The sequence below is a fragment of the Cyrtonyx montezumae genome, unplaced genomic scaffold (genome assembly GCF_038088225.1).
Source record: "Cyrtonyx montezumae isolate F1298 unplaced genomic scaffold, pur_monq_1.0 scaffold_25, whole genome shotgun sequence".
In the NCBI taxonomy this organism is placed as follows: Eukaryota; Metazoa; Chordata; class Aves; order Galliformes; family Odontophoridae; genus Cyrtonyx; species Cyrtonyx montezumae.
Window position 1 is genome coordinate 1,319,935 of NW_027071992.1, and position 14,027 is coordinate 1,333,961.

General features: G+C 34.1%; 1 protein-coding gene across 4 annotated transcripts in view; it reads right to left on the bottom strand.

The window, feature by feature from the left end:
- The window catches only part of AP3B1 (adaptor related protein complex 3 subunit beta 1), a 161,189-nt gene that overhangs the window by 112,192 nt on the left and 34,970 nt on the right, over positions 1 to 14,027 (bottom strand). For 2 of the 4 annotated variants that reach the window (XM_065739771.1, XM_065739773.1), the window contains exons 6-8: positions 12,452 to 12,518; positions 2,109 to 2,291; positions 1,898 to 1,924 (exon numbers count right to left, since the gene is read on the bottom strand). In XM_065739771.1, coding sequence (XP_065595843.1) covers positions 1,898 to 1,924; positions 2,109 to 2,291; positions 12,452 to 12,518 — 277 coding nt within the window. The remainder of the gene's footprint in view (positions 1 to 1,897; positions 1,925 to 2,108; positions 2,292 to 12,451; positions 12,519 to 14,027) is intronic. The other 2 variants (XM_065739772.1, XM_065739770.1) reach the window with 1 other exon arrangement.

Consider the following 14,027-nt stretch of genomic DNA (forward strand, 5'->3'; position numbering starts at 1 on the left):
TTGCAACAATTTAGAGAATCTGGTTAAAAACAGATTTTTCTTTGTAACTGATAATTTTTTGAAATATTTTTAGGATAAAGCACAAGAAATCAAAATGTTAAACAATTACTTGCTGAGAATTAGCTGAAATTGAACAAAAGAAGCGTGTTTCTCAAAAAGTAAGGTAAATTTTAGTGAATAAAAATGCAAATATGCATTTTAGCAGTCTTGAATTTATTAATCTGATAGGTTTAATTTCCATTTTCCTGCATCAGCTTTATTTATAAAGTGTCGTGCCCTATAAATGTGCTGTTATTTTCTATAGTCAAGCACCCTCTTAACAAATCTTCTCATTAATATGTAAATTTAAAGTCAATCGGTCTTCTCCCTGACAGCGCCATGAATTCCTACTGCACTGTATAATCGGCTTTGACTTGGCATCCACTATTTATCATCAAAGATGTCAGTTAGAAAAATTATGTAAAATGTGCTGCAATTGATATGACTGCAATCTACTTTGTCAACACTTAATTGTTCCTCAAATCGTACATTTACATATAAACAGCCTAAATACTGATCCATAATGATGCAAATAAACTAAATTAAAAATCTCTTTTACTGCATAAGATGCCCTGTTGTATGATGTGTTCATTTAAGAACCTATTGACAAAGGCATGCTTTCCAACTAGCCAGAGAAAAAAAATCTGCTAATTTAATTGCTGAGTAGGTAGACAAATTTTGCAGTTAAGCTCACAAAAGAAGAAACAAAGTATTATTAATAAAATATCAGTGATGAACAATTTTAGGTTGACACAGGCAGTACAGTTACATGAACCTTTTAAATTTGTATAATAGAAGTCACAGCAGTAACTGTCATCCATCCAGACTCAATGAAAGAAAGTATACTACAGTGTGAAAGAAGCCTAATACTATCAAAACCTCTAAGTTTAATCCCAGACATGAGGTTGTCCCCTCCTTCTCTTTCTTCATCCCATCACTGATTAAAATAGGATTTAATTAATTGTGAAACCATACGTACAGGTAAAGTAATTTATTGATTTTGATTCTTTTAAAAAATTTAAGTTCTGGATTGAAGAATGCAAGTAGCTTTCTTTCAACAAGCAACAAAGAAAACTTTCTGTCTCAAGTACTTTATGAAAGCAAACTACTCAAGTATCTATTTATCTGAAAGATGTTTCATAATTTAAGCAATCTTAAGGAAAGATGTGTTCTTATAATTTCATTTTCACCTGAAATGAAACCAAATGATGCAACTTTCTGTACGTTCTGGACTCATCTTATGTTCACTATACATAAGAACACCAGACATACTTTTATGTGACTGTACAAAATTAATCTTCCACTAACATAAAATATTACACATATCAATAAATAAACACGCCTTTAAGTAAGAATTAGTTTAAAATTAAATGCTAAAACTTCACAGCAGTAACACTCCAACTGCACAATAAACACAAGCAGAGTGGTAGAGCAATTTCGTACTGCTTTTTGCAGAGGTATTCTCTCTGCATCAATTTCTTGAGCTTTTTTGATGTTGGAAGTGATAGGACATTTACTTTCATTATTCCTTTTTCTAAAGTTTAAATAAGTGATAAAAAATAAGTTGTATTAGTATTATTAATGAACTATTATTATTAATAAGTTAATAATAAGTGGTAATAAAAGTGAAAATGTCAGAACCATGCATTTCCAAAAAACACTATAGGGATATCTCCATACAGTGCAACATTATTATTACATTACTTAAGCTCTGTTCAGTATGCTGTAATATTAAGTACTTATATCTAAAAAGAAAGCAGAGTCTATCCATTTCAGAACAGAAGAGTGAATCCTGCTAATGCTGACTCACATAAAAGAACTATGTCACTCAAAGAAACAAAGAAAAAATGGGATATACCTGAGGTAAATTACAACAGGTGAGAGCCTGCAAAAGAAATTTTCATGGAAGCCTTGTGTCGGTGAAATCTCAAAGAGTGGAGGCTTATTTATTTGATTTCTAATTTTATTAAAATTTGCATATAAATGTATCTTAAAAAATAAGTATATGCAAAATTTTATGCAGTTAAGAATTCAAACACATAAGGTAATTAAAATATCTACAAACTTACCAACTTCCATGGGCTTACAAACTGTGTACGTGCATATCGAGTTAACATGTGAATTATTACAACTTGACCCCATTCTTCCACGTCAACCAGCAAGTTACAGAGCTTTCGGTAGTTCTTGTGAATCAGATCTATTCTATCTGGACACACTTCCTCAAATGCCATCACGACACTTCCAGCTACCAGCTAGAAAACAAAACATAAACCACATCGTTAGTATTCCTTTTACAATTCACCCAGAAGAGAAAAATCAGAATTAATACCAGATATTCTCAGCATTTTAAGATAGGCTGAATTTAAAATTGCTTTTTCTTCAGGGAAAAAAAAAACAACCAAAAATGACAAAAAAATCTTACGCCCACAGAAAGGTATCTTATTTAAAATTAAATTGGAGTAGTTATATTGGAACAGAGCAAACATTTGCTGTTTGTATTACATACATAAATCTTAGCTCTCAGCCCTTTAGACACAGTGCTATGTAAGCATTCTTTTTCTTACAGTTACAGTTTTCAAATAAATTATCAGAAAACTTGCCATTAACTCAAAAATAACAGGACATAACAACAAAGTATAATACAGCAATGTGCTCAACAAGGTCTGTTTGGATTCTCATAACAACACCAGCATGGTCAAACTAAAGATGAGCTGACTAAGTTTTTCAGCACTACTGGGATCTAAACTCTGTTGATATGCCCAAGTTAACTGTCATACAAAATTTCTTCTTAGTGTTTCATGAATACACTGCGTAAAAAATAAAAGAAAATAAAAAAGGCAAAAAAATTAGCAACATAGAAACACAGAAACACCAGGCTGGAAAGGACCTACAAGATCATCTAGCCCGACCAGCCTCCTATCACCATCCCTACCCACTAAGCTACTAAAATCATATCTACAATACAGAGACATATTAACATTTTTCCTCACACAGTACAAGAATTTCTGCATGCTTTTCAAACTTGAAAAAAAAAACAGATGTACAGTTATAGAAATGGATCATTTACACCATGTTATGACTTCACATATTTCAATCCTTTAAGAAATAAATCTTTATATATACACAGAGATCCTATTAGAGTATGATTATAAATAAAGCTTTTTTTCCACGAGAAAATGAAATAGATTCTCAATGTCCTAACACTTTAAGGCTTATTGAAACATTAAGAGGTTTTTGTTTGTTTGTTTGTTTTCTTTTAAAAATAAAGAATGGAAATCCTTTTTCTGGTTGCTGTTTAATTTTAGGCTGCAAGTTACTTCAGCTGCAGGAAAACCTCCAAAGCTGACTATGCATTGTAGAGACATATCACTGTGTACCTAGAATTATTTTTTTTCTCTAATGCTTTAATTAAGATTTGTTTCGTGTCAAAGTACATGTTAAGTCAAGTAAGTAAAATGATGAGACTTTACATGAAGCAGCTGATATGTATGCAGTTAGCATGCATCCAGTATAGCCTTCTGGCAGCAAATTAATGTCATATTCTATCTGAGCACTGGGGATCTGCATTTCAACCTCTAAAATTTCCCCAATGACTTAAAGTAAGCAATTAAATAGGAGTGCAGTTTATTGAAATGGTACTTTTTGAGAAATATTAAATACAACGATATTCATATGTTACATTTTTCTCCCTGTACTTGGCTGACATTTGGTTTATTAGTATGTGCCCAACATTACAATTGAAAGAAAACAGCTCAGAATATAGTCTTGCTATTATGCTAAACAAGTTACAAGCTCTGTGGGGATTTTATGAATTACCAATAAGAATAAACGTGAAGTTGCATTTATTGTCTCCAGCTCCATCCACATACTGGTACCTGCTGGTCCCAACACGTATACAATTCATTCCAGGGAGTAAAATCCAATTATTTGATAGAGCTAAGTAAAAACATTTAAGATCTAAAATAATTTTATAGTTTTTGCTGCATCATAAAAACAAGTTGTTGTTCTACTGAGCTTTCTTCTTAGCAACCTGCTGCATACATCTACTTTGTCACTAAAAAACACTACCAGAGTGCATTTAGGTGTGAACCTGACTGGATCTACAGCTCAGCAGAACACAGTGGTCAGCTCCAGGCAGAAGATATTGCAATAAAGCTTTTTGTTCCTGTTGTAGTTTAAAAAAAAGTACAGTACTTGAGTCCACAGAGACTTTCTTTTGTCAATAACTCAGACTCTGTTGTTATGGATATTCCACACTTCCACATAGTATAGTGTCTCTTGACAGGCTTGAAATATAAGAAAAGGAGTGAGGGAAAGAGACACACACAGATTTATGACTATAAAAATATTTGCAACCTAATATTTAGACATCTTAGCTTCAAAGGTGAAGGACAATGCACACGCTGGTGTCTGACTGGAGTTCTAGCACAGACACCTTGCTTTTTACTGCTACTAGTGCTGCACTCAAGACATACTGTATTTCTCTTCTACTTAAATATATTTTGAAATCTGATATCAAATAATTTGTGTTCAGATTTAAAAGATCTAAGCAAAATGAGTACAGGCAGAATTGGTACCTACAGTTGATTCCTAAATCAATTTAAACTGAGCAGTTTTAGCAAAAAACATGACTAAGCGTGTATTCATTCCCTCTTTCTCAAACAGTGATTGTTCCATTCCCAGTAGTCCACCAAATCTGCAGAGCTACAGACTTTTTGGTTCCTTTGCAATTCACAGGATGGAAGAAAGTTTTAAAATTTATGCTGGGATACAGATGTGATGCAGAGTAATCTGTGTCCTCCTTCTGCAAGAATGAGAGCAGCAACTGTGAACAGACAACCTCACAGTGTCATCTCATAAAAAACAGCACAGTAGTTTTGAAAGCTCCATTACTGGGAGTAAAACAAAACTGAATACAAAGAAATAGCTAACTATACTTGAAATGCAGGAATTTAAAATAATTACTTATTTCAATCCACATCAGTAACCAGCTTAAGTTTACAATGAGAATGCAGTCACTTGTGAACACTTAAAAATATTAATAACAGTTTGAAGATACGTTATGGGGTGCAAGAGGTGCACCAGATGAACAAGAATTTTTTTGCTGTAGTGAATCCTTGCCTTTAGAAGTTAATACAGGAATTACCATACAACACACATTACTTAACACCCTTCCCCTCTACACTTATAACTGCATTTTCCACAACTGTTTTTCATTTAAGTGAAAAAAAAAGTGAAAACATAAAATAAATCAAAAAAGGTTTTTGTAACTAAAAGATTTATGTGAGAGGATTTCCTAATGCTTTCTTAATATGACACTATTCTAGTGGATACTGTTACCCCAATAGTATGATCCCACTATACATCTAAACACCAGAGGAACAGCTTATAATATGTTTATTAAATGCTCAACATTCCATAAAAATATTTAGAATTAAAACAAAATGATTCAATCAGAATATAAAACTGAAAAATATTAGTTTCCCAAAAGCAGACAGTTAATTTCCATCTCACTATGTCAATAGCAGCTTTTTGTGTAAGGATAAATATAAATCACTCCAACAAAACTAGCAATGAGCTCATCAAACTCACATGCTGCTTTCCATTTATGTATTTTTTATATTAAAGCAATAAGCATGCTTCATTTGTCTTCCACTGGTTGCCACATTTTTCTGTGCTGTTGCTATGAACTTCAGCCATTAGCTGTGCTCCAAGGTAAACTACATGAACCATCAACAAAAGTGACACCCAATCTATGGAGTTCATATTTTCTCCAGATTATCTATGCTAGTTGACAAGCTGGTAATGAAAAAAATCACACTAAGCAAATGGTTCCTCTAATAACAATAAATTTTCTATAAAATTATGACGGGTACAAAACGTTTCCTTGCATCTATTTTGTCATGAATTCTAATTAATACTGCGAAAACCTGAGAGTGCTGGGTCATCACAAGAAGTACATCGAGGTTTGATTGATAATATAGTGCAAGTTAGCCTATGCTGCCAAGATTCTTCTCTCTTAAATTAATGGCCACCCCACCTGCCCTAATCATACAGCCCAAATGATATCCCCCTTCTTATTTCAATTTTCTAGACGCACAGAAACTGGAAAAGATCAGTCATTTATCTTCTAATAGTGGGATAATAGATCTATCACAATAAAACATCTGCACAAAGCCAGTAATTTTTTTCCAAAGGAGTAAAGCTTTCACCAACATTATATCAATAAGTTAGAGAAACAATATCCCAGGCATACATTCTGATTTTAAACCAAAACATTAACTTATTAACAGAAGACCTCAGTTTTCTTTTCCTTATTATCCTCGATGACATTGCTGTAGTTTAAAAGATCAAAATTCTCATTGCAAAGCCATCACCAATTCCAAGTATCATTTTTTAACATTGAGGTCTCACTTTCAAGAATCTGTGCTTCATTCAGTAATATGCAGTCTGTAAAAGAAATCTCACTCACACATATGTTTAAAGACTTCTAACCCCTCAAGCAAAATATGTATTAGGCTATATGCGTTATGTTCAGAATTAAATTTTCATATGGGAATGGAATGATAAATTTAAAATTTAGATACAATTTAATACAATGAGAATATTCTCATTAAAGGGGAATGCAATATTTAAGCAGTATCTGAAAAAAAAATAACCTGTATTTCCCAAGTATAAAAAACATGTAAGCTTTGATTAGGAATAAATAAATTCCATGCAGTAAATAAATTTACTGACAGCCTGCACTCAAAACTTCACGATAGAAGTTTCTGGAGTACATCAGTAGTGCAACTTTTACTAACATTTTTTGAAATTTCTCTCTAATATTCTTCATTCTGGAGGAGTTCAAAGGTAGTACTGCAGTCAATACACTATCTTGTCCCAGAAAAAAAAAAGCTACAATAGCCACAACTATGATATATAGTGTAATACATGCAGCCACATACTAATTCCATTCTCTAGATGTGGCTGAACAAAATCATTTTTACAATGCAGCACATACATATTTATATTTTTATAGAAGCATCATAAACCTCCCTGGTATCAAAGACGTTTGTTCAAACAAATAAAATCAGATCAAAAACAATGGAAAATTCTGGACATTTTTAAGACATTCATCGTCCACACAATGACATCCCAGTGGCAGGTCTACACTCCGCCTGCTACTTTAGATATGCGACTTTGAGATATATTCCTCAGTCCAAACTAAAGTAAGTAACAAGCTTTTTATCTAGAAGGTTTAAACAATGGACATGATTTCCACTCAATATCAGTATGAATGTTTAAAATTATTAGGTAGGTTAGGTATCATTAGTGCACTTGATTTTGATTTTTATAATTGATTACAAAAATCAGTTTTAAAATATCCAAGCTACAAATAGAACATAGTTCTACAGTCCTTTACAGCATGGCAAAAACAAATTAAGCAGCAAATCCTGCCTCAAACTTTTTATCTCAAAACTAGAATATCAGACTTGTTAAGCAACTGCAAAAAGAAAAAAAGTAAAGCAAGAGTGAAATGATATGGAAACCAACAATCTAAATAAACGGATAAATAAATGAATATCCAAATACACCTTCACACCTACCTGATTAGCTATATTAATTTCTGAAAAAAGTTTCACTTTAGCATAAAAACATATATGGTCTTATTTTCATTTCTACATAAAACCAAATCAGCTGCTCAGTTATTTAGAGGTACTAGAAAAATAAAGAAGACATTTGTGCTGTTCTACCTTATCAGAATTTGAGGTACTTTTTATGTATGTATATATCTATGGAAAGGCAAAAACAGAAGTCAGTTTTTACTGCAATAAATAGACTTTTAAACATCTTATCTGTTTAAAAATTATATGCATTGATAAAAAAACATCAAAGCTTTGTTGATGCAGTGTAGTTATGCTAAACAAGTTACAAGCTCTGTGGGGATTTTATCAGTTACCAGTAAGAATAAATATGAAGTTGCATTTATTGCCTCCGACTCCATCCACATACTGGTACCTGCTGGTCCCAGCACATATACAGTTCATTTCAGGGAGTTAAAATATGATTATTTGATAGAGCTAAATAAAAATATTTAGCATCTAAAAACAATAATTTGGTGGTGTTGTTCTATTGAGTTTTCTTCTTAGCAACCTGCTGCATACGGCTCCTTTGTCATTATAAAACACCGCCAGATTACATTTAGGAGTGGAACCTGACTGAATCTATAGTTCAGCAGAACACAGTGATTAGGCTCCAGGCAAATCACTATCACCCACAGTTGTGCTCAGTAAGCCCAGAAAAGCTGGGGAGGGAGGAGGTATGGGTACAGAAGAGTTATACATTAGAACTTACTTGTAGCAAAGCAATTTTTTCAGAATGCAAAACACTATACCACGTTTGGCAAAATTCTACACTGTCATTCAGTTAGCACCTTGAGGGTATGCTACTGCTGATTTCCACTTGATATTTTTTGCAAGTGTGCTTAACAGAGAGCTTGGTTTTTCATTTTACCTTCTTGTTAAGCCACTTAAGGAGCGATCTTCCATTTTTGTCCCAGAAATTTTAACTAAGTGCTGGATTAAGGTTGGATCCCATCCCATTTTAAGTTTTGCTTACCTCAGCTTATATTTAAAAGAAAGTTACTACTAATTGAGATCTAACAAATGAACATGTTTCAAAGAGTGATAAAATAGTTCAATTTTACTGTAGTAAAATTCACGTCTAGATGGTATCTTTCTACGTTCAAATGTGAAATGACTGCAACTAATTTAAATACATTTTCCTTTTCTATGCAACATAAGCTGCATTAATAATTCACAATAGCATGTTCTCTTTGAAGAAATTTGTGATACATAAATTTTAAGGCATCTATGTTTAGTAGCTACTCTATCTAATTTTAACATAGACATTATGTTGGTAAGTTTTAAAACCACTGTGCAAATTCAAACACTTATAGAAAATAAAATAAATGTGTAATTCCTTTTTTTTAAATACTGAGAATTCTCAAGCATCATTAAAAAAATCATTCATCTGTTACGCAACATTAAAATTAAAAATTACAAACTTCTTCCAACCATACCTAAAATAAATGAAATAAAAACAGCATTGCATTGATTTCCCTCATCTAGATACTATATCTAAAATTAGACATTATGCTTATTTAAGGATTATTGGTCCTTAAGTAAGAAATGCCAAAATTAACCTGACACTTAGATAGGAACACTGTGACACTTCTATCATGGAAAAAAAATAATTACAAAAATAAACGACAACAACAAACCACACAGATTCACTAATGTTCAATTTCCCAGTCACAAGGATTCTCCCATCTGGATAAAGACACAATTTAATGATGTAATACTGATCATGATCTACTAGTATTAGAATAAAACTACCAGATGACAATTAATGTTGAAATAAGAAACAGCTTCTGTGCACTTGCATTGCAAGAACCCAAAGATTAGCATCAAGTAAACTCATGGTCTTAGTTGCACATTATCACCCTCCAAATTTCAGGCTAACTCACTATCAGACAGGCAATGGAAGTTGCAAAATAGACTGAAAAATGCCATTAATCAAAGAGAAAAAAATTCATATGGCTACAGCAAAATTCTCTTTTTTTAAAGTTCAGATTCTCAAAGAAGTTCTCTGCAGACAAATCTAGCAATATCCTTCAAAAAACTTTTGTCTACGTAGGAAATGCTCCTTACTCTTGCGTCCTAAGTATATGAAATCTAGTTCCCTTACAGAGCATAAAGAAGATGGTTCAAATTATTTAAGCTTTATTATCACTTATAAAGTAACTTACGTAAGGTTTTATAAGCTACTTATATAACTTTAAGAGCTACCACATGGACTGGAACCCATTGTCAGCAGGTCTGCTAATAATACTGAACCGAAAAGTAAGTGCTGTTGACTCCCTGTCAGGACAGGAAGCCTTACAAAGGGGTCTGAGTAGACTGAAGCACTTGTCAATCTGTAGCAGCATGAAATCCAACAATGGAAAATGCTGGAGGCTGCAGCTGGGACAGAGCAATGCTGGACACAGGCACGTAATGGGAGTATCCAGAGAAGGCATCAAATGTGATGACAAGGCAGGAAAGCAGGTCCTGTAAAGAGAAGCTGAGGACACTTGGATTGCCAAGCCCAGAGTAGAAGAGGCCAAGAGGACCTCAGTACTCCCTCCAGCTGCCTCAGGAGGGAAAGCAGAATGAGAATGGCACAAAGATACCAGGCAAGGATTAGACTGAGCATTAGGAAACACTTTTGTACTGTGAGGGTGGTCAGGCACTGAAATGGTCTCCCTAGGCTGACACTCCATGCCTGTTAGTGCTCAAGAGCTTTTTGTAAACAAATTTGTAGTCTTCCACTGAATGTTCCCAGAAAAATGACAAGAGATGACTACTTAAATTGGAGCTTTTCTGTGCTAGATTAGTCTTCCAGAAAGCAAACAATCAAGGAGTAAACAGAGACAGATTCCTTTTAAATCAAAACAATCTGTGAAGCAGCTTTGATTCAAAATCCCAAAAGTAGATTTGTACTGCTCCTCAGAATTTTTCATACTGCCTTTTGAAAGATGTAAAACTTCTAAAGCAGAAATGTCAGCCAAAGCTGGAATGAGTCCTTGTTTGGGAACTGATGAAGTAGAATCAGAGGGAGGAAAACACTTAGTAGTTATGATATTACATCTCCAAATAAGCTTTTCTGAAAATGCTCAGAAGACAAAAATATAGATAATCATTCTTAAGTTCTCAAACATGCTGAGGAAAAAAATAGCATAACTATAACTACTGCTTCAGCTGGTATTCATTAATACAATGTCTATTATTCAGTGTCACAAAGGCACCAGAATTATGGCATATATTAAGCAACGATAACTAGCTTCTCCTGTAAACATCTGCAAGTGTCAAGATTCACCACTGAGAAAAAGAGAAAAAGTTGGGATGTTCTAACATTTCATTAAAATTTATGTATAAATGACAACTTGTCAGATACCTTATTTTTTTACTTTAAGTAACAGGGACTAGGGAAATTCAAGGATTGTATTTTCTTGCCGTCAGCAATAAGAAGAAAAAAAGATGGCTTCTCTGTCCTTTATGCCTCCACGGGTACACAAAATCTAATCTCACATTCACAGATTGCATGCACTCCTAGAGCATGAACCACAAAAAGAAAATACACAAAGAACCACTGGGGGCAACTCCACAGAAGCACAAAGGTCCCTGACAAATGAGTACAGGTCAAGCATGGATGCAGTCAGGAGAACTAACTAACTGATTTACTGCCTGCTGAGCCATTAAGCTCTGACACTCTTCTTCAGCAACCCTTCAGTGGAAGTTGTGAGATGTCTATTAGAGATCGACACCATTTTTGTCCTGGACATCTGGACTGTGCTAGAACAACAGACAACATATTACTGTTTATTACATTAGTAATAGGTGACTAACATTACATGTAAACACTAAAAACTGACATTTAAAATCAGAAAAAAACCCAGCATAGTTATAATGACTAATGGTATATGAAGCAACTCACTATCTGCTACCTAGCAATGCTTCCACTTAGTCAAAAAACATTACATTTGCTACATTAGCTATTTGAAAATGAACCACTTCTCATGTTCAATTTACATCTCTGTTTTATATTTGAAGTCTGCCTTTTGACTCTTACTCAATTACCTTTCTGACCTAGACTTGTGAAAATTAATTGTAAATTGTAAATTGTCAGAGGACATCAGTTTTACTTACCAAGAAGGAAATGGAAATATTTGCAAGGACAAACAAGCATACATCAAGTATCACTGCTTAACATTTGTATACACTATAAGGCAGACAGACTTCAAAAGGTATACTTCGTATTACACAGAAGTTATTTTTAGAGTATCTCAAATACAAATGATACAGATAATAACTCATTCAAAAAATACAAAGACGCTTGTACACTGACTCATACAATTTCCATTTTTTAAACTAAGTTTTAAAAAAAGCATACACCGAAAAAACCAACCCAGTAACTAGAAAATGGATTAAGAATACCCATTACATAAAAATTACCAGTCTTGTAAAGGGATACTATCATTATCAAATTCACAATATAATGCACTGATACACAATGATGCTTATACTTCAAAGTATATGAAAACACCTCAGCAAGGCTTCAGGAATATTCCTCAGGCTGTCATTCACCTGTAGGTGATATAACTCTTTATATATATTATATAAATGTTAGTATACATTTATACACATTATATATATATATATATATATATATATATATATATATATATATATATATATATATATATATATATATATATAAAATATATAATATAGTTGAATATGTAAAATTAAATAAATATATACACACACACATTCACTCTTATACAGCATATATATATACATTAGTAATAGCAACTCTTGTCTCTTACCGTACTTCTATCCTTCAACAGCTTTTCTATCACTTCAATTAACATTTCCTTTTGCTCTGGATCAAGACTAGAAGGAAAAAAAAATGTTTTACATACTTCGTTAGAAACATCAGAAATTTAAGAAAGGTTAGACTTGCTGCCATCTAGATACAAGCTGGGAACCAAATGTGTTGGAAAAAAAAAAAGTAGTAATATTCATAAATTTTAGTCAACATTTAAGTAGTATAAAAAAGATAACCTTATTTTTTGTTATCTTGTACTAGTGGCACAAGGAGCCAGTAGAGGACAGAACCAGGACAGCTGACCTTAACTGGTCAAAGATATATCCCATACTGTAAGGTGAGACGTAAAAAAAGAAATAACTATAAAACTCAGGGGAGTTGACCATGAGGCAGCCAATGGGCATTTGCTGGCAGGCTAGTAAATACAACACATAGGCTGAGATAAAAGTTTGTTGTTGTTGTTGTTTGTGGGGGTTTTTTTGTTTGTTTGTTTTTGGGGTTTTTTTGCTGATTTGCTCCACTGGCAGTGAGGTTGTGAGCAAAAGGCTGTGTGGTGTTAGCTGCCTACTGGCTTAAACCACAAGAAATCCCAAGAGAAGCCTACACATTAGTTTTGTTGATTAGTCAAATCCATATATTTCCAGTTTAAAGAGAAGAATGTTGTGGGGTCTGTGTCAAAGACCTTATCGCAATCCAGATGGATTACATCATTGGTTCTTCCCTTGTCCATGATGAAGTTATGCCAGCTTAGAAGGTCACCAGGCTGGTCAGGCAGGAATCACTCCTGGTAAAGCCATGCTGCTGGCTTGTTCTGTATCACCTCCCTCTTTTCCGTGTGCCTTGGATCCAGGATGACCTGTTCCATGGTCCAGCACAGAGGTGAGGCTAACAGGTCAGTAGTTCCCTGGGTTGTCCTTCTTACACTTCTCAGAAATGGGATCAACATCGCCTTTCCTTTAGTCACCAGGGACTTCATCTGACCATCAGGACTTTTCAAATATTATCAAGCGGCGTGGTGACTACAACAGCCAGTTCCCTCAGGACTCTGGGATGTATCTCATCGGGACACACAGACTTATGGATGTTCAGGTTACTCAGGTGCTTGCAAACTCGATCCTCACTTATAGCAGGAGGAGCATTGCTCTCTCAGTCCTCACCTTCTGAACTACCTATTCAGTTACCAGTGAAGACAGAAGCAAAAAAGTTGAGTACCTCAGCCTTCATCTCATCAGTTGTTACCAGCTTGCCTGTACTACACTCAAGGGGGATATGCCCTTCCTTTCCTGACTTCCTGCTCCTGGGCATGGAGAGCTTCTGTGCACTAAGGCACTAAGGAAAGTTTCCTTAAAGATTTGCCAGTTCTGCTTCGCATCCTTGAGGACAGTTTTCCAGGGCGTTTTGCTGACCAACTCCATGAAGAGCTGGAATTTGGCTTTCCCAAAGCTTCCTAACATAGATTTTCCTCTTTTCTGTCCCACATCCTTCAGGAGCATTAACTCCACCATCCAATGCTCTCTACAGCCAAAGCAGCTTCAATTGGAAGCTAATGTCACTAATCAGTTCACTTGAGTTGG